At 41.6% G+C, this 21,786-nt stretch overlaps 1 protein-coding gene across 3 annotated transcripts; it reads right to left on the bottom strand.

The window, feature by feature from the left end:
* Nucleotides 1–173: 173 nt before the first annotated feature.
* LOC145354407 (zinc finger protein Pegasus-like) lies at nucleotides 174–21,780 on the bottom strand. Of its 3 annotated transcripts, none has more exons than XM_080205685.1 (4): nucleotides 21,499–21,780; nucleotides 14,679–14,843; nucleotides 10,559–10,741; nucleotides 174–3,224 (listed from the first exon to the last, which is right to left on the bottom strand). In XM_080205685.1, the coding sequence occupies exons 2-4, from the start codon at nucleotides 14,809–14,811 to the stop codon at nucleotides 2,299–2,301; spliced, it is 1,242 nt and encodes a 413-aa protein (XP_080061811.1). In that variant the 5' UTR covers nucleotides 14,812–14,843; nucleotides 21,499–21,780; the 3' UTR covers nucleotides 174–2,298. The 3 variants fall into 3 exon arrangements, with proteins under 3 accessions (XP_080061811.1, XP_080061812.1, XP_080061813.1); XM_080205686.1 differs by lacking the exon at nucleotides 21,499–21,780 and adding an exon at nucleotides 21,370–21,437; XM_080205687.1 differs by lacking the exon at nucleotides 21,499–21,780 and having other exon boundaries at nucleotides 14,737–14,809.
* Between the last annotated feature and the right edge of the window lie 6 nt (nucleotides 21,781–21,786).

The following is a 21,786-nucleotide window of genomic DNA, read 5'->3' as shown; positions in this document are numbered from 1 at the left end:
TTGATAACAGCAAGATTCCCACAACTACATTAACCAGCTCCTTAAGCTGGCTTGCAAGTCATAGGTACTCACCAATAAAAAGCTTTGAAAAATAATTGTTGAAATTCACTGAATTTATAAACAAAGTTTTAATAATGAAACATTCAAATCCTCATTGCATAACAACTTTTAGCACTACTGAAACTTAAAACAGGCACTTCTATAATCAATTTAAATTTATAAATTTCAGCACGGTGAGCAACAGGGATGCTGCAACTAACTGGTCTCAGCATCTGTAGGCTGGATATCGGGAAAGAGGTAGGTCCCAATGCAGTATGATATGGAAAAGTGTATATGGGCAGTGATGGTTTCCCTTCACTATGATCAAATATACCGTCAAAACTGCTTTGTTTTCAACTTGAGCCACTTCATGTAGGAACACTTATTCCCCAACCTTGTTCCATCAATGTGACTGAACTCTGTATACCTGCCTTTGCCCCATATACCTTAATACCTTTGACTTGTGTTAACCAGTTTGCAATTAATCAATTGACGATGCAAAAGTGTTCCAAACATATACCAGTCTTTGTTTGTATAAGGGTTTCACAAGTCTGGCTATAATTTTTAGAATATGCCCCATAGTTCTTAGTTTCCCTAATCAGCCAATGGAATTTATATTCACCCTTACCATTCCCTTTAATAACTTAAAAACTTTAATCAAATCACCCCATAACTATTTATGTTCCAGGAAATGTAACCCTAGTTTGTACAACTCTTTATAATTTAACCCTCAGAATTTAGATTATTGTAAATGCATGCTGAACTCCTTCCAAGGCCAATATATTATACTTTCTCATGTTTGCCCAGACCTGTTTGAGGTACTCCAGCTTTGGTCTAAATCAGGGTTTTTTGAAGCTGAAGCACGATTTTATAGAATCCCTACAGTGCACAAGAGGCCAAACAACCCATTGAGGCTACACTGACTTTTTGACAAAAGCATCTTACCCAGGCCCACTCTATCCTTGTAACCCACAGACAATTTATCATGGCTATTCCACCTAATCTTCACATCTTTGGACACGAAGGAGTAATTTAGCATGGCCAATCCACCTAACCTGCCCATCTTTGGACTGTGGGAGGAAACCAAGACACATGTAGGAAACCCATAAACACAGAAATAATGTGCAAACTCCGCACGAACAGTAACATAAGGCTGGAATTGAACCTGGGTCCCTGGCACTGTGAGGCAACAGTGCTAACCAATATCCCATTATGTTCTAGTCTTCTACATATAAAGGCTAGCATTCCATTAACCTTTGATTATTTTATGTACCTGAACCCTCTCACATCCACTTCTCTTTGGAACTCCATTGTTTCTAGTTTTCTCAATTTAGAAAGTACCCTATTCTATGTTTTTTAGGTCCAAAATTGATTCTCACATTTACCTACATTGAAACTTTTTCCATATTCACTGAACCTAAATTTGAGTTATTGGCAAATTTAAGTGTGGCTATTATAAATGCTTTTAATTAGAACAATGAATAGTTGAGCGCCAACACAAATCCTTGCAGGGCACTATCACATCTTGCCAACCTGCCCTTTAATCACCACTCTGTCTCCTGTTGCTCAGTCTATTGAGCTTCAATTTTAAACAACAGTGTCTTAATGGACTTCATCAAATGCCTTCTAGAAGTCCATATAAACAACATCCATAGACATTCCCTATCCACTACTTGAATCACCTTTTCAAAGTCAAACCAGATTAGTCAGGCATGACTTGACAATTTCATGTTGTTTTTCTGATCAGCTGAAAATTGAAGGTATTCAATAACATTTTCCTTAATTGTAGACTCCAAGAACTGCCCAAATGTTAGACTAACTGATCTATAATTCCCTGGTTTCCTCCTTAAACAGAAGACTGATGTGAGCAATTTCACAAGAGGAAGATACTGAAGAGAGAATTTTGCAAGACTATAATTAGGATACACTGTATTTATCAACTATTTTAGGGAGAAACAAGCTGGAAGGAATTATTTTCTTATTTTGTTTCATTTTTCCATCAACTGTTTATGCCTTCCTTTTCGTCTCAAACACGTTATAGCTTGTTCATGTTTTAAGAACATAAATGATAAACCAAGCAATGAAAGAGTAATTGGGTCATTAACAACCCAGAAAATATAATTCACGTTTACTTTCAACAAAATTGTAAACTAATTTAACTTTCATTACAGCTTTACACAGGATTTGAGAAAAAAGTTACCGTACAATAACACAAGATTAATTTAGTTTTTTTTTAATAGCTTTTTAGTACAAATAACATTAAGTTTGCTTATGCTGACCTCTGGCAAAATGACAAGCAAAATCATATTGGTTTTTACATTTACATCCACATATGTTACACTGAAATGGGTTCTCATACCCATGGCACCCCATGTGAATAGTATAAAGGATATTGTCTGCAAAGTACATGTCACAGTGTTGGCAGTGATGCAGAAGCTGGGGATCCTGGACTTGAATTGGAGGAGCAGGAGTGCTAGGTTGGCTGTTCGTCATGCAGGGTGAGCTCATGTGAGCACTGCGCTCACTATTAGGGCCCGGAACAGGACTGAAGGTTCTTTGATTATGCACAGGATGTCTATCAGGGCTAGCATTGGATGAGCTTTGAGCCACACTAGAAACTACAGTAGTAACTATCGGTGCCATAGATTGTGGTATAAGATATGGTTTCTCATCTCTGCATGTCATATCAGAAGATGCTGGAGCTTGGTCATCTTGCGAAAGGCTGGAAAGCTGGCCAGCTAAGGCAGAAAGCTGGTTTAATGGATTATCCACCATCATTTCCTGTACATCCCTTGAGATTCCACTAGTTTGTGCTTTTGTCAGACCCTCATAAGATTCAGCTGAGATGTTATGAGAAAACTCATCAAGGTAATCTGTTTTCTGTGCCACCACGGGAGGACTGAAATTACTCAGAGGTCTTCTTCCATAACTCAGGGAGTAGCTGGACTTTTTCTGCAAAATTCCCATCATTCTCTTATTGGTCAGTGATGTCCTGCGTCCTTTTAGAGGAAGTAGTTTATGCCTGCGCCTGCGATGGTGGGATAAATTACTTTGATCACTGCAGCGAAAGGAACAAAGCTCACATTTATATGGTTTTTCACCTCTATGTGAGCGCATATGTGCTTCAAGGTGACGCTCATAAGCTGAAGCAAATGGACATAGGTGGCACCTGTGGGGTTTCTCACCTGCACGAGAAAGAACAGATCAGCAAAGTTACTTCACTTTTCCTCTTAAAAACTTTATATCTTAAGCAAAATCTGAAAGATTTCTCTGCTTCAGGTTGGAAAAAATAAATTCCACTTAGGATCCCAAATACTTCTGTAAGTATTTGACATGAGCTAAACAGAGGAAAGCTTCAAGATTAGACCCCCTGCCTGTGCTGAGCTGGCTGATCTCAGTTCGAGTAGTATAACAAAAATGCCCGTTTGCGTTTCTAGAGAGTGAGGGTCCAGTGTTACTCATTCAGTGATTCATATTGGGAAATGCAAGTATATGGATATATGAGGCAAGGGGCAGCCAACTAGTCAATACAACTTGACACGTCTTTCTGTTTTAATGCGAGGACTGTGACGGGTAGGACGGATGAACTTAGGGCCTTGATGTTTGCGAGGAACTTAGATGTGGTGGCAGTGACAGAGACGTGGTTAAAGGAGGGGCAGGACTGGCAGCTAAATATTCCAGGGTATGTGTTTTAGGCGTGATGGGGAGGGTTGAAAAGAGGAGGGGGAGTGGCGCTCTTAGTTAGGGAGCAGATCACAGCGGTGCAGAGGGAGGATAACATGGGGGGGGGTTGGGAATTGAGTCTCTGTGGGCGGAGTTGAGGAATTGGAAGGAGGCCATTACTATGCTAGGAGTGTACTATAGGCCGCCCGACAGCCTGCGGGCAGTGGAAGAGGGTATATGTAGGGACATTTTGGATAAGTGTAGGAAGAACAGGGTTGTTGTAGTGGGAGATTTTAATCTCCCTGGGGTGGATTGGAAGGTGCCTAGAGCTGGGCGGGGGTCGGACAGGGAGGAATTCGTAAGATGTGTATCGGAAGGATCTTTGCAACAGTATGTAGATAGCCCGACTAGAGAGGGGGCTATACTGGATTCAGTTCTGGGCAATGAGCCGGGTCAGGTGGTTGAGGTTGCGGTAAGCGAACACGTGGCTAATAGTGACCACAACTCCGTCTACTTTAGGATACGAATGGAAAAAAATGAGAGCTGTCCTAAGGGGAGGGTGCTAAATTGAGGGAAGGCTAGATACAGCTGGATTAGGCAGGAGCTTAGGGATACAGACTGGGATAGGCTGTTGGAAGGCAAGACCACATTAGGCACGTGCGAGACTTTCAAGGGAAAACTGCAGTGGGTGCAGGAAAGGCCGGTTAGAAGAAAGGATGGGAAAGGTAGGATTAGAGCGCTGTGGATTACTAGAGATATAGAAGACCTGGTTAGGAAGAAACGAGAGGCATATGTCAGGTCTAAGCAGCTGAGAACGGAGAGAGCGTTGGAGGAATACAGACAGAGTAGGAGGGATCTCAAACGGGGAGTTAGAAGAGCAAAGAGGGGGCATGAGATGGCTTTGGCAGGTAGGGTTAAGGAGAATCCAAAGGCGTTTTACTCCTATCTTAAGAACAAAAGGGTGGCTAGGGGTAAGATCGCCCTCTCAGGGACAGACGTGGGGAATTGTGCTTAGAGGCAGAGGGAATGGGGGAGATCCTGAATGAATACTTTGCGTCGGTATTCACGAAGGAGAGGGGCTTGATGTCTGGTACGGTCATCAAGGGAGCGGTAGACCAATTGAAAGATCTATCGATTACGAGGGAAGAAGTGTTAGGGCTTTTAGCTGGTATTAAAACCGATAAATCTCCGGGGCCCGATTGCATTTATCCTAGGCTACTTAGGGAGGCGAGGGATGAGATTGTTGGGCCTCTGACGCAAATCTTTGTCTCTTCTTTGGACACAGGTGAGGTCCCAAAGGACTGGAGGATAGCAAACATGGTACCATTGTTTAAAAAGGGTAGGAGGGATAGCCCGGGTAACTATAGGCCGGTGAGTTTAACGTCAGTGGTAGGCAAGTTGATGGAGAGGATTCTTAAGGATAGGATGTATGAGCACTTAGAGCGTTGTGATCTGATTAAGGATACGCAGCATGGCTTTGTAAAGGAGAAGTCTTGCCTTACAAATCTGGAAGAATTCTTTGAGGAGGTGACAAAAACGGTCGACGAAGGACGAGCCGTTGATGTCATCTATATGGATTTCAGTAAGGCGTTTGACAAAGTCCCTCATGGTAGGTTGGTACAGAAGATTAAAGCTCATGGGATATGTGGTCAGGTATCTAGATGGGTAGAGAACTGGCTTGCAAAGAGGATTCAGAGAGTAGTGGTGGAGGGGTCCTTTTCTAGCTGGAGGTCTGTCACTAGTGGTGTGCCGCAGGGCTCAGTACTGGGACCTCTTCTCTTTGTAGTGTATATAAATGATTTGGAAGAGGGAGTAGGTGGTGTGATCAGCAAATTTGCTGATGACACCAAGATGGCTGGATCGGCAGGCAGTGAAGAGCAGTGTCTGGCAATACAGTGGGATATTGATAGGCTGGTTGATTGGGCAGATACATGGCAAATGGAGTTTAATCTGGATAAATGTGAGGTGATGCATTTTGGCCGCAATAACGTAGGGGGGAGTTATATGGTAAAGGGTAAGCCTGTAAGGAGTATAGAATCGCAGCGAGACCTGGGGGTGCAAGTGCACAAGTCTTTGAAGGTGGCAGTGCAAGTGGAGAGTGTGGTGAAGAAAGCCTGTGGTATGTTAGCCTTTATAGGAAGGGGTATAGAATATAAGAGCTGGAGTCTAATGTTGCAGTTGTACAGAATGTTGGTTAGGCCGCATTTAGAGTACTGCGTCCAGTTCTGGTCGCCTTACTACCGGAAGGACGTGGAGTCTCTGGAGAGTGTGCAGAGGAGGTTTACCAGGATGTTGCCTGGTATGGAAGGACTGGTGTATGAGGAAAGATTGAAGAAATTGGGGCTCTTTTCCCTTGAAAAACACCGACTGAGGGGGGATGTAATAGAGGTATATAAGATTATGAAGGGTATAGATAGAGAAAACAGAGGTAAGCTATTTCCTATGATAGAGACACATAGGACAAGGGGCCATGGACTTAAGGTGAGGGGGGAGAGGTACAACACAGATATTAGAGGGAGTTTTTCACACAGAGGGTAGTGGGGGTATGGAATGCTCTGCCAAGTAAGGTGGTGGAAGCAAACATGCTAGAGTCATTTAAGAGTAACTTCGACAGGCACATGAGTGGGTTGGAGATGGGTGGATATAGGAGATTGTTTTAAATAAGGGTCATTAGCATTGGGGCGTCCCTGGTAAGGTAAATGGATATGGTACAATAATAATTTTTTTTTCCTTTTCATTCACAGGTTTTAAGTCGGTCCGCCTTGTGTCCAACGAGGGGCATACTCCCGATGAGTCGTACTGGGGCTGCTCTTGGTTGTTCGAGATTGGCCTAGTGCTTCATGTCGTTAATGTGTGCCTAAACTGGACCAGATACTGGGCAAGACAACAGCTCAGTGACTATCACTGATTACTGTGCAGACACATGGATTTGGGCCGGTGGGAGTGGGAGTTTGCGCATTCTCCCCATGCTTGCGTGGGTTTTCTCCAGGTGCTCCGGTTTCCTCCCACACCCCAAAGATGTGCTGTTAGGCTGACTGGCAGGAATAAATTGTCCCTAAATCAGTTTCCCTCAATATGGATGGCCATAAAACATTAGACAAGGGTCATGGGTGGAGAGGGGGACTGGTGGTGTTGAGATGGCGGCGCAGGCTCGTTGGGCCAAAGGGCCTGTTTCCCGGGCTGTTTTTGTTCTTTTCTTTGTCTCAGAAAGAGGTGAACATTTGAAATGAGACAAAATTCCATGGGCATTCATGAAACTGTACACCATTAGAATCACCATATTCTGGAAAAGGGAAAATGCAAACAAATGAACATAACAGATAATATACTTAGTTTGAATATACGCCAACAGCTCCTGTTTTACCCAGGCTATTTTTAAATCTGTAGCTCAACTGTTTAAAAATGATTGTCCCGTGACCACAGTGTGTAAAAAGGAATATTGTTCTGGCTATTATAAAACTCCATTGGGAAAAGAAACTGTGCAAAGAATTACTGAAAAATTCAATCATGTCCAATAACAGTAACACAATAAATGTAAAATTATGGATCAAAGAAGTTATTTATGTCTTCCTGCATATATACCACTGATTTTCCTATAAAGGAAACAGGGAAAAAAAGGGATCTTCAGATGCAATCAATCATTCTCTAAGATTGAACATTAGGAAGACACACAATTTAACAACAACTATTTTTAAAAATGACTACACTTTGGCCTGAAGTTTGCAGAAACAATAGTTAGGCTAACATTTATGGCCTAAATCAGAAAGCAACTTGCAGCAATCACATGCACATTTAAATGTAAAAAACAGAAGTTACCGTCAGGGATATTCCACCCCTCTGCTGTTGCATTGCAACAATTCTCTCAAATACGCAATATCACTGATGGTATCAAGTTGTGATAGTACCCAATAAAAAGCCCCAAAAAAGGTACAGCTCAGTGCATTGAAGAGCAGATTAAGCTTTAATGAAATAAGTGACGATCACTACCAAACAACCATCCTAGCCCCCAAAAATGTGACATCTTATTCCTTCAAAGTCTGAGATTTTTTATATATGCATTTTTCACATTCTTCTCATCTCTTTTAATCCCTTCTTTTCCAATCATAATTCCATTTTCTGTACGTGATTTTATATAGTGAATTAAGTGTATTCATACTTTCACTTTAGGCTTCCTGGTTTCTACACTATACGTCAATGAGAATTCTTTAATCTAATTTGAAGAGCCTTACTGTTTCCTGTCCTAAATGGACATCTAGATCCTCTGGAGAGTGCACCACACTAGAAATGATTTAATTACATAATTTGCTTCAAAAGCTCATCAAAAATTTGTGGACAACTGCCAATGTAATGCACAGCAAGCACCATTCCTGTCATTGACTGAAAGTATAGATCAATAAATCAGAAATAAATACCTCCTCCTAAGGTTTCCTTTATGAAATTGGTATGTATTCTTTTGTCAACATCAGTTCATATCCAACTTTGGAAAAATCCTGCACTTATCATCCTTCAATCTCCAGTGACCCCAAAATTTAATTGTTCTGGAGAAGATGAGCCTTGCATTTCCAGATTGCAATATATATATTCCAAATACATTTGGGCTTCTAAAACCAAAGTGAAGTGTTATGAAGCATAAACTCATGAAAATGTCCACCTGGAACACATTTGTACAATAGCAACTGTACCATAACCCTCTGCATGGAAAGAATTGGTAATATTATCAAGTGCTGTAAATAAGCATAATAGCCATGATTTTTCAGGCTATTTACTGCAGGCACACAACCTGAGATCCTGGGCCCCCCCTGCTGACATAACCAGGTTCACACTCAGTGAAGGCATGTAGCACACAACCACGAATTTAAATTTAAGTATTCATAAATGGCCAATGCCATTGCTTTCAATGCTGGATGCGAGTGTAGCACCTGGGTGATGAGTGACAGGACCAGATGGGCACTACCGTGGGTGGGGTCAGGTCTCTAGGGGTCACCATTGGAGACGGGGTGGGGGTGGATTCACATTATGTGGGATGCAAGCAATAATGGGGGAAGGGAAGGATAGTCAAATTGTTCCAAGTCTGGAAGATGTGTACCTTGGAGCTATTGCAATGCATCCTGTAGAAGGCGGTTAAAGGGGTGGCAATGAAGGAGGCTACTTTTGTCCTAAAAAGTGTTGAACTTGTTCAGTGTTGTCACAGTCACACTCGTATAAACATGTAGAGAAATCTTCCATTGAACTCCTGATTGTGCCTTTAAAATATGAAGTCTTTGGGGAGTCAGGAAAGGAATTACTTATCACAGAATTCCCAGCCTCTGACTTGCTCTTGTAGTCACATTATTTGTGTTTTTTTTCAGTTCAGTTGCGAGTTAAAGATAACCCCCAGAATATGGCAGCAAGGTGGCACAATGGTTACCACTGCTGCCTCTGGGCACCAGGGACCTGGGTTCAATTCCCAGTCTAGTTTGGGGGCGTTTAAGAGATCTCTGGATAGGTTTATGGACGAAAAGGGATTGGTATAGGCTAGTGGGTCATTGTTTTTGTAACTGGTCGGCGCAACATCGTGGGCCGAAGGGCCTGTTCTGCGCTGTAATGTTCTATGTTCTAATTCCAGCCTTGGGCCAATGTCTATGGCAGAGTCTGCACGTTCTCCCCACGGCTGTGTGGGTTTCCTCTGGGTGCTCTGGTTTCCTCCCCCAGTCTGAAAGCCATGCTGGTTAGGTGTACCAGCCATGCTAAATTCTCCCTTGTTGTGGCTTGGGGATTTTCACAGTAACTTCATTGCAGTGTTAATGTAAGCCTACTTGTGGCACTAATAAACTTTAGGATGTAGATAGCGGCTAATTCAGTGATAGGAATGCATTTGAATATCAATGGGAGATAGTTAGGATTCTCCCTTGGAGATAGTCATTGCCTTGCTCTTGTGTAATATGAATGTTAATTTACATGCATCAGCCCAAGCCTGGATACATCATCCAGCTCCTTTGCATGCCAGAATGCACTGTTTCAGTATCGGTGGAGCCACGAAAAGTACTGAATACGGTGCAATCGTAAACAAACAACTCCATTTCTGATCTTATGATGGAGGGAAGATCATTGATGGAGCAGCGGAAGATAGATTTACACTAGGTAACTACCCTGAGGAACTCCTGGAGCAACATGCCGGATTTGAGATGATTTTCCTCCGACATCCATTTTCCTTTGTGCAAAATTCAGTATCAGAATTGACCAAAAACAGAAAATTTATTGCCAGAAACATTTTAACAACAGGAATATAAGTGGCAGAGAGCAATGTGTTATGTTTGTATGGGTATGTACATGTTATATATACACAAAGGTATGATGTAGGTATACATTAAATATTCACTGTTTTTAAACTAATGACTGTATGATTATATTTTATACTGGATGTGAAGCCAAAGACAAATTTTCACTTTTGCGTGGACAATAAAGCTCCCTTCTGTTCTAATATTAGCTGGTAAGGAATACTAAAACTAATGATTGAAGGAATTGATAGAGGTTTATTTAAATCCTTTTATGAACAGCATAGAGATCTAATTAGCTCAATTGGCTAGCAAGTAATTCATAATAACACCAACGACGAGTTCAATTTCTGTTCTGGTTGAGATAGACTTGGGATCTGTCTCCTCACCCTGCTCCTGAGGGTGAACGGCAATGGCAAACCACTGACAAAAAAAGCCAGGAGAAGTTGCTCAGAATGAAGATAATGAACAAACGATCTACTTTTGTGCAAAGCACAAATGAATGAAGCATTCAATCAAAAGCATGTGCATAGTCACACTATTTTAAAACATAGTAACTCAATAGTTGGTGCTTAATTAAGCTATTCTGTCAGATCTATTACCTGTGTGCATTCTAGTGTGCTCCATCAACCGTGCTATCCCTTTGCTAGCATAGTTACAGTACTGACACTTCAGTTTTCCATCAACCGTTCTTTCTGGTCCTTCCCCTATCATTCCAGTGCCATCATCAAGAGAAACCTCAACAGAAGCATGGTGGATTCCATTTTGGTGATTTTCAGTCCCAGCTGCCAATAAAAGTAAAAGTATTGACTAAGACAACTTCACAAATTTTAAAAAGTAGTTCAAAATATGATTACAAACAAGATAATACTAATAGACCGTAGATTAAACAGGCATTCTTGTACTTTTATGTCTCTATTATACAAGACCAATAAACCAAGGTTACTACTGAGGTTTTTACAAAAATAAATGTTTGGAATTATAAAATGTAATTCTAGCCCATACTCAAATCCAAGCCCTGCAACTCCCATCACATCCAGTTGTGAATAGTGTTGGACCATTCAACAACGGCTGGGAGGCTTGATGCCATCACTGAGGAAAGGGAAAAAGGAAATAGGCAGTCTTTGTGGTGGAACGGACATCATTGGAAACACACCTCAGGTTCAAATATAATGTCAAGATTGTAAACAATCTAGTTCAGCTTTAAACATTTGACAGAAAGATGGATTCAGTGGCAGGGAACAAAGTTTGTGGGGCGATGATTTTAATCTTCTCAATACTCAGCCGGAGGACATTTCTGCTCATGCAGTACTTTCAAAGTTTGAAAACTAATGAGACAAATTGACCAACATCACCCTGGAGGTTACCATTGACCAGAAACTGAATAGGACCAGCCATATAAAGACAGTGGTGACAAGAGCAGGTCAGAGGCTGAGAATTATGAGGCAACAAACTCTTCAGTTATTCCTGGCTCCTTGTCAGCGTTCGACAAGGCACGAGATAGGATTGTGATGAAATACTCCCTCCACTTGTTGGATTAGCATATCTCCAACAATACCCAGGAAAAAAATAGCCCACTTTATTTGCACCCCATCCATAAGAACATAAGAAATAGGAGCAGGAGTAGGCCATCTAGCCCTTCGAGCCTGCCCCGCCATTCAATAAGATCATGGCTGATCTGTTGCTGCTCAGTTCCACTTTCCCGCTTTCTCCCCATAACCCTTAATCCCCTCTCTTATCAAAAACCCATCAACCCGCGTCTTAAAAATATTTAGCGAGGCAGCCTCCACCACTTCAACGGGCAGAGAATTCCAGAGATTCACCACCCTTTGAGTGAAGAAGTTCCTCCTCAACTCCGTTCTAAACCGCCCCCCTTTTATCTTGAGGCTGTGCCCCCTAGTCCTACTGTCTTTTTTGAGCGTGAAGAGTCTCTCCACCTCTATCCTATCCATCCCATTCATCATCTTATACGTCTCAATGAGATCTCCCCTCATTCTTCTAAACTCTAACGAGTACAAGCCCAGTTTATTCAGCCTCTCCTCATAGCTCAACCCCCTCAACTCCGGTATCAGCCTAGTAAACCTCCTCTGCACTCCCTCCAAGGCCAAAATATCTTTGCGCAGGTGCGGCGCCCAAAACTGCACACAGTACTCCAGCTGCGGCCTCACCAATGCCCTATACAGCTGCAGCAAGACCTCCCTACTTTTATATTCAATCCCCCTCGATATGAAGGCCAGCATCCCATTAGCCTTCCTGACCACCTGCTGCACCTGCAAGCTGGGTTTTTGCGACTCATGCACAAGGACCCCGAGGTCCCTCTGCACCGTCGCCTGCTGCAGTTTTTCGCCCCGTAAGTAATAGTCCTTCCTACCATTCTTCCTACCAAAGTGGACCACCTCACACTTGCCAACATTAAATTCCATTTGCCATTTCCTGGCCCATTCGCCCAGCCTATCTAGATCCTTCTGTAGACTCGCCACACCCTCCGTACAATTTGCCGTTCCCCCAATCTTGGTGTCATCAGCAAATTTCGACACCCTACACTCGGTTCCCTCCTCCAGATCATCTATGTAAATGGTAAAAAGCTGAGGCCCCAGCACCAACCCCTGGGGCACTCCACTAGTCACCACCCGCCAATCCGAATAGCACCCGTTGACCCCCACTCTCTGCCTCCTATTTGACAGCCAATCCTCTATCCACGCTAACACCCTACCCCCAACTCAATGTCCCTCGACCTTCTGCAATAACCTCTTATAATATCCATCACTCACACCATTCAGTTCCTTCACCACCAACACAAAAATGCCAGCAGTGTGTACTATCCATAAGATGCACTGCAGCAACTCACCACAGCTCCGTCCAAATCCGTGATCCCGACCACGGGGAAGAACAGGGGCAGCAGCTGCTTGGGAACAGCACCACCTGCAATTTCCCCTCCAATTTGCACACCATCTTGATTTGGAGATCTGTCACTATTCCTTCAATGTCACTGGATCAAAATACTGAAATGCTCTTCTTAACAGCATTGTTGGTGTACACTGCTGTTCAAGGCGGCAGCTCACCACCAGCTTCTCAAGGACAATTAGGGATGGCCAATAAACGCTGGTCTAGACATGACGGCCACATCTCACTAATTAATAAATAAATAAAATTGGGTGTAGTGGACCAGTGAAGAGAGGTACTGGTGGGAAAGAACTGCGTGTCAATAACTTACATGTGGAACTGAGATGCAGCATGCATTTGAGAAATAGGAAAAGGTATGGGGGCGTGCAGGGCAAGTGGCAGCCTTCTGAGATCCCTCAAGGTAACAGTGATTTTGGATCAGATAGGTCTCAGGTTCAATCAATGGTCTGTTCTGGTAGTGGAATGGAATGCAATGACTGGATCAGGTTGACTATTTCTGGTCACTATTCAGTAATCCCCAAGTCTGAACATGGATATTACACAAGGATAACTTTGAATTTGGCTGCAGTCGAACAGCAAAGCTCATGTACAACATAAAAAAGTCATGAAGTGCTGGAAGACTGACAGAACTCATAGAACTAACTATAAGACATTGTAGATGCAGATATATTGACAATGCACGAACCGCTTGATTGTTAATTTATGAGACATTTAAATTGATAAAAAGCTAATCATTTCAAATAGGAAGCAACTTGAGAACAAACTGTATGATGGGATCAATAGTACATTGACATAGTAAAATACAGCCAATTTGGCATGATAAAATTGCACTAGTTGGAAATACTGACTTTTTTGTCATAAAATTCTATGATATGACAGCCTTTTCTTTTAAAAAAAGATTTTTCAAAGATTAATTCCAAGAATTATTAAATATGAAAAATTTGCATCTCAATGTCTTCTACATACTGCACCTCTGCTAAATGAGAAAGTGTAAATACACAGGTGTTTTTAAGTCCTTGTTTACTATACCATCATGCATAGAAATTGTTGAGTGTTTGTTACAAGTCCAAAATTCAAAATAACCCAAATCAAAAGTTTCCTTAGTTTAGGGCAGTGATTCCCAACATCTTTTATATAATTGTGGCATACTATAAAAACATTGAGGAATATCTATTTTTCCCATTTTCTTCCTGACTGAGAACTTTGTTTTTAACTTCTCCTTGTCTGTTCACCTGTTTTGTTTTTTTTACCTTTCCCTGTCTCTCACTTCTCCCAGGGTTTTTGCAGTCTTTGAATTCTCACTTTTTGTGCAGGTTCATGGGACTTCTGTCTTCAGCTTACGCATAGTTTAAAAAATCTAAACCACGCATGTACATCTCTTTCCCAGTTGGTGCATGTGCAGGAGCTCCAAGATTCATCCTGGAGATGCCAACTACTGAGCTGAAGATGAAGGTTAGTTTTAGATTAATCACATGAATTTTGAAACATTTTGAATCTATTCTCATGGCACACTTGGGGAGTCTTTACAGGACACCAGTGTGCTGTGGTCCACTGGTTGGGTACCAATGGTGTAGGGAAACATTTGAAACCGTAAATTTTGCATCACTATTGGTATATGCTTAAGAATCATATTATCTCTGTAAAAGTTTTTGTAATCTTCAAGCAGAGACTTGATATACTTCAACCCAATATTCTAGATAAACATTATCTTGACTATAGATGGCAGAGGTGGTACAATTCTTTTAACAGTTAAATTCCCATCCAAGCTTAAACTTGCCATGCACATGTTTAACTACAATTAGCATTTTCTTTCCTTACCAGGCTGAAGTAATTCTGGTTCCTTTTCATTACATACTGAGCCGGAAATCATATTTACATGCTGTGTTTGCTGAGTGAGATACTCTTGAAAATCCTTGACAAAGTCTACAGAATCATTTCTCTTTTCTCGCATATTCTTATTCTTGATTGAAGCTTCTTTAATTCCTTAAGAAAAAAGGTTTCAATATCAAATATTTCATATCCATGTTATTGGACAACATTATTAAACAATTCAGTATGTACTTGCATTATTCAGATCTGAAAATACTTTCAAGAATGCTGTTTTATGCAGCAGTGATTAGCACTGCTGCCTCACAGCACCAGACACCCGTGTTAGATTCTCAGCTTGGGTCACTACGTGTGGAGTTCGCACTTTCTCCCTGTGTCTGTCTGAGTTTCCTCCGGATGCTCCGATTTCCTCTGACATTCTGAAAGATGTGCTGGTTAGATGCATTGACCCGAACAGGTGCCAGACTGTGGCGACTAGGGGAATTTCACAGTCACTTCACTGCAGTGTTAATGTTAGGTTTACTTTGACTAATAAATAAATTTTTACCTTAAATCCTAAGTCAAGACTAAATTTCTCCATTCATTTGAACATTTTCTAGTTCCACATGTAGCATATTTCTTTCTCCCTCCCTCCACCCCTCACCAGGATTGGGTTAAATTCTGAAAATATACAATATCGAGCTCCAAATTATTGCTCATATTGTATCTGCAGTTATGTTACATTATTGATTCACAGACAGCAGTACCAGGTTTACATTAAACAAAGAATAGTGGAAATACAAACATAGGAGCAGGTCATTCAGCCCTTCAAAACTGATCATTCAATCACTGATCAACCAGCTATTCAATGCATCCTCTCCCCCCACCACGTCATCTGTTAATCTCTAATTTAAACATACTCTGTGACGGAGCTTTCACAGTTGTTTGAGTTAGAGAATTTGAAAGATTCACAACCCTTGAGTAAAAAAATGTCTCCTTATACAGTTCCAAGTGGCTTCCCCTTGATTTTGACTCCCCAGCCAGGGGAAACGTTTTGCCTGCATTTACACTAATGGAAGTCTATCTCTTTTAAGCATTTTGTAAGTTTAATGAGATCACCTCTCATGCGTTGCAACTCTAGGGCTCACAGGCCCAGTTTCCCCACTCTCTGTTCATAGGACAGCCTCACCATTCCAGGAACAAGTCTGGTGAACCTTTCTTGCATTTCCTTTAAGGCAATAATATGCTTCCTAAGGCAAGGGTACCAAAACTACATACACTATTCCAGATGCTGTTTAACCAAGGTTCTACTGAAACAAGATTTCACTACTCCTGCGCTCAAGTTATTGTGCAATGAAGGTCAGCATTCTGTTAGCTTTCCTAATTGCTTACTACACTTGCATGTTAACTTTCAGTGACTTATTGACGAGGATACTCTTTGTACACCTACACTTTCTAATCTCTCAGCATTTAAGTAGCACTCTGCACATCTGTTCCTCGTACATTTTTCCACATTATATTCCAATTGCTATGTTCTTGCTCATTCACCAAGTCTGCTCAAATCTCCTTGAAACCGCTTTAAATCTTCCTCACAACTCACATTCCCACCTAGCTTTGTGGCATTTGCAAACTTAGAGATTGTACATTTGGATCCCACATCCAAATCACTGATATAAATTGAACTGGTCCCTTGTAGTCATCCTTGCAGCACCCCACTAGTCACAACCTTCTTAAATGGGAATGATCTGTTTATTCCTACTCTCTTTTCTACCTATTAATCAATTCTTAATCCATGCTGATGTATTACCTCCTATTTCATGTGCTTTAACTTTATGAACTATCCTCTTGCAGGGTCTTTATCAAAAGCCTTCTGAAAATTCAAGATTAGTACATTCACCAACTCCCCTTTATCAATTCTGTTAGTAACATCCTCAAAAAAACCTCCCAACAGGTTCAATGAATATAATTTCCCATTCATAAAATCTATGTTGACTATGCCCAATTAGATCATTATCATCCAAGTGTCCATTCACATTATAAGAGAGTGGTGACATAATGGTATAATCATTGAATTAGTAATCCAGAGACCTGGGGCAATGCTCTGGGGACCCAGGTTCAAATCTTACCACTGCAGACGGTGTAATCTGATTTCATAAAAAATCTGGAATTAAAAGTCTAATGACCATACAACCATCATTACTTATTGTAAAAACCCATCTGGTTCACTAATGTCCTTTAGGGAAGGAAATCTGCCATCTTTACCTGGTCTAGCCTACATGCAACTCCAAACCCATAGCAATGTGGTTGACTTTCAACTGCCCCCTCAAGTGGAAGTAGGTGTGAGAATAAATGCTGGCCCAATGCCCGTGTCCCATGAACAAATAAAACAAATTCTGGAGAAGAGATTCCAATGTTTCCCCCACTACTGATGTAAGGCTAACAGCTCTTCCCTGGTTTCTCTGTTCCTGCCTTCTAAAAAAGTGGTGTGATACTTGCCACCTTCCAATCTTCAAGAATCATTCCAGAATCTACAGAATTTTTAAAAAAATGATCATCAACACATTCACTATCTCCACAGCTACCTCTTCCAACACTCTGGGATGTAGAATATCAAGTCCTGGGGCCTTATTAACATTCAGTCCCATTAATTTCTCCAATACAACCTCCTTATTAATATTAATTTCCTTCAATTTCTCATTCCCTCTAGCCTCTTAGATCTCTAATTCTGGAAGATTTCTTGCATCTTCCTCAGTGAAGAAGAACACAAGCAATTATTTAGCTTCTATGCCATTTCTTTATTTTCCATTATAAATTCTCCTGACTCTGCCTGTAATGAACCCACATTTCTCTTAACCATCATTTATTTTTTTACAATCCGTGTTATGTATTTTGCTAGTTTGCATTCAAATTCTATTGTCCCTTTATCACTTTCTAAATCCTGTTTTGATGTATTCCAAATCTTCCTGATCTTCAGGTTTATCATCATTTCTGGCCACATTATAGGCCTTTTCTTTTAATCTTATACAATCAATAACTTTTGTTTGCCATGATTGACTGACTTTTCTTTTTGTATTTTCGCACCTTGAAGGAATGCATCATTGCTGTAAACTGTGTAATAATTCTTTAAAGATTATCCATTGCCTGTGTACCATTATGTACTGTTAATATATTTTTCCAATTCACCCGAGCCATTTTTCATCTGATAACTTCATAATTTCCTTTGTTCAAATTTAACACCCTGGCTTCAGATTGAACTTCCTCATTTTCAACCAATGTAAAATTCTATCATATTGTAGTCATTCATCCCTAAAGTTCTTTTCAACAGGATTTTTAATTAGCCTTTTCTCATTGCATAATGTTACATCCAAAATAGTGTGTTCTCTCATCAGTTCCTCAACATACTGCTCTAGAAACCCATTCCTAACCCACTCCAGAAACTCGTTCTCCACAGTATTGGTGCTTATTAGGTTTTTCCATTCTACGTGCAAATTGAGGTTATCGTTTATTACCAAAGCCAAAAGCCTCTCTAATCACGATTAATACCTTGTCCCTCACTACCACTACTGCTTGGGCACCTATAAACAACTGCTACCAATGTCTGCTCTCCTTTGCTGTTTCTTAGCCCTACCCAGATTCCACATTTTGTTTTTTCAATCGGAGATGCTCCTTTACTAATGTACTGATCCCATCCCTTATCAGCATAACACCATTTTTTTTTCTTTTTTGCCTTCCTAAGTGTTGAGATTTGTGAATATTCAGTTCCCAGTCTTGGTCACCATGTTTCTTAATGGCAATTAGATCATGCTCATTGATCTCAATCTGTGCCTTTAAGTCATTTACCTTGCTGTGAATGCTGTATGCAGTGAGGTAGAGTGCCTAACTTTGTCTTTTTGGCACTATTCCTCATTCAAAACCTAGTCAATGTGTCAACTGTCACCACATTCCGGTGCCTGTTCGGGTATACTGAGGGAGAATTTGTCATGTCCAATACACCTAACCAGCACGTCTTTCGGACTGTGGGAGGAAACCAGAGCATCCAGAAGAACCCACGCAGACATGGGGAGAAAGTGCAGACTCTGTACAGACAGTAACCCAAGCCAGGAATCAAACCTGGGTCCCTGGCACTATGAGGCAGCAATGTCAACCACTGTGCCACCATGCCACCCCATTTGTTGCCCATTCCCAATTCCCTTGAACTGAGTGGCTAGCTGGGCCATTTCAGAGGGCTAGAGTCACATGTAGGCCAACTCAGATGAGGATGGCAGATTTCTTTCCCCATAGGACATGAAAGAACCAAGTGGGTTTTTATGACAATCAATGATTCAAAATTTATATAAAACGTCTCAATACTCTAATTCAATTAAAGCCTTTTTTGGTATGAGCAAATCTTTTAGATCCAGTAGTGGTCACAAAAATAGCTGCTCCAAGTTACGAGAGAGCCAGATCTATGGTTTTATTTTTAAAATTAAAATCTCCCCAAACATGACATGTACTTCTACAAAAATAAATCTCCATAAATTTAAACCCTTTTTCTCAATAAGTATATACATCCTCTTGAGTGACCTCTGAAACACTCCCACGTTCCTTCTTTAGCACCCTCATTGACCACATCTACATGTGTGATCAGTTTCTACATTTAAGTTGACCACTGTGCAGACCATCACTAGCTTCAACTCCAAACCCATCTCTGTTCCCAAATTATTTGCCCAATATTTTAAAAAGCCAGAATTCCCCCAAGTGGAACACTGGAATAACAAAATTGGTATATAGTTCCTGCTTGAAGCTCCATTGCTTTGCTTTCCATCCCAACTCGTTACCTGGTAAAGCATAAGACTGTTTTGATATTACTCTGAACTGATCTTCAAATTCCACATTATTCAACACCATAATAATGTTTCCAAATCATCCACAATTGCCCTTATCGGAATCCTACAGTTGCTGAAATTCTGATGTTTTCATTCCCTCTAAATTTTAACTTTTCCAAAGTCCTCCTCTTCAGCCATTGCAAGCTCCATCTTTCCTGCCGATTGCTTGCTCCATCTCCCAGTGAAAACAGCTTACAAGTCCAAGCACAGCCTCACCTGGCCTTACTCCTTCAGTTCTACGTCCAAGCCTGCAGCCTTTCACTCTTTTGAATAAAAACTCCAGTGCATCTTCCTTCCATGTCAGTGGCAGTCTTCCAAGTTCATCTATTTACTACTTCTACCCATCTTTAGGAGCATCCACAAAACAGACTATGACAGGGATTAGAACATTTACCGTTTAACAGTTACATTTAACAGCAGTACATCACTGAATCTCACACCAACAATATCCTAGGGATCATCACTGACCAGAAACTTAACAGGACTAGTCACACAGATACAATGATGACAAGAGCACGCCAGTCTTTGGAAATTCAAGTGTCTCACCTCTCGACTCCCCAAAGCTTTTCCACTGCTGACAAGGCACAATTCAGAAGTGCGATGGAACGCCTGCCTGGGTAAGTTCAGCTCAACAGGACAAAGCAACCTGCTTGATAGGCAACACCTCAATCATTCGTTCTCTTCAAGAGAATGGTTGCAATGTGTAACACCTACAAAGGTGCACTGCAGCAACTCAGCATCTACCAAACCCGCAACTTCTACCAAACAGAAAAGGCAGCAGCCAGACCTAAACACTATCACCCGCAGGCTCCTTTCCAGGACACGCCATCCTGATTTGGATCACAATAGTCATGGAACTCACTTCCAAACAATGATATGGGTGTACCCACACCACACAGACTGTAACACTTCAAGCCCAACTTCTCAAGGACATATAGGAATGGGAAATAAATGCTGGCAATACAATCTCGTTGATGAATAAAAAATGCAAGCCACTGTAGTCAGCAGAACTATTGTGCACTTACATTTTTTATACATTAGCCCTTTTTTCTTTTGCATCTTTGGGATAGTTTTTAAACACAAGAGCTTCCCAAAAGGCATTTCTTTGTCCCCTTCACAGACCTCTATGTGGAATGGCTGAATGCACACAGGCAGTCACTTTTGAAGTCAAATTGCTTTGTGACTTAAAAAAATAACGATGACGTTTATTTACGTTAGGTGTCTCTTACAGATTTTGGCGGCGGCAAGGTGGAATGTTAAGTTTTGTACGGGACACGTGTGTTAACCAGAGTAACTGCTACCTTCTCACTGGGGGAAAAAAATAGTGGCTTACACTCCTGAAAGCAAAATGAAACACCATCCTTGACAATGAGGCAGTCGCATTTTTAAAACAAAACAGCCATTTTTTTGTTTACGCGTTTAAAATTGGATAAGCTAAAATACCAGAATTAATTACGTAGAGGAAGAATGACCCTCCTGCCCAGCCAGCCCTCCTACATGGCCAGGGCTCCAGTTTACAAATGGCTGTTGTGGTGACTCCAACAACCTGGGTCCGATTAAGAGCCCACCCCCTTCCCCCACGCCCAATGGTCCAAATCAGCGGAACGTCAGAGCGACGCCACCTGCGATTGGTCAGCCGGAATGTCACTCACAGAGCAGGCGGCTCAGAGTTAACATTGAGAAACGGGCCGCGTTATTTTAAATATCGACAGATACAACATTTCCCCCCCCTCCAAAAATTACACACATTAAATAACAGGTACAAGATAAATAGGTTGCTTATAGGGCGTCAGAATCATCAGTCTCTCGAATACCCCCCCTCCCCCAATGTTTCTCACAAGTTGTGTTGTCGGCCGACGACACACACGGCTCGAATGCTTTCGGTTATTTTTCAAATGGCCCATCCGGCAGTTGAATTGTTAAAGCGGGGGGATCAGGGCCGGAGAGAGCAGAGTCTCCATCCATACCTTCAGCTTAATTCCATTCACTCGGCAGCGGCTTCTAAATAGCACAACATAGCGGGGCTCCCGCTGAGGGAGGAGAGAAAGACGGCAGGAGGCGGTTGGGCGAAGGAGGAGAGCGCCAGCCCACTTTGCTTTTTTTTGATGGCTGTCCGAGGGAGGAAGCTTTTCGCTTTTAAAAGGTTTTCTCCGGCCGATTTCCCTTTAGCCGTAAGTCCCCTCCGAAGACGAAGGGAACAAAAGGCCGGCGTCGATGTCACAGTTGAGATGGGACACACATCCGCGGGTAGCCAG

This window comes from Carcharhinus amblyrhynchos, chromosome 17 (genome assembly GCF_965287045.1).
Source record: "Carcharhinus amblyrhynchos chromosome 17, sCarAmb.v2.hapA, whole genome shotgun sequence".
Lineage (NCBI taxonomy): Eukaryota > Metazoa > Chordata > Chondrichthyes > Carcharhiniformes > Carcharhinidae > Carcharhinus > Carcharhinus amblyrhynchos.
This window is presented reverse-complemented; position numbering and strand designations above follow the sequence as displayed.

Bases quoted from the DNA above. Each gene is read 5' to 3' on its own strand.
- LOC145354407 (XM_080205685.1), bottom strand. From the start codon at position 14,811: ATGCGAGAAAAGAGAAATGATTCTGTAGACTTTGTCAAGGATTTTCAA. The intron at 10,742-14,678 runs GTAAGGAAAGAA...TTTTATTGGCAG, and splicing joins ACCAGAATTACTTCAGCCTG to CTGGGACTGAAAATCACCAA. The intron at 3,225-10,558 runs GTAATAGATCTG...TTTCTCGTGCAG, and splicing joins GCACACTAGAATGCACACAG to GTGAGAAACCCCACAGGTGC.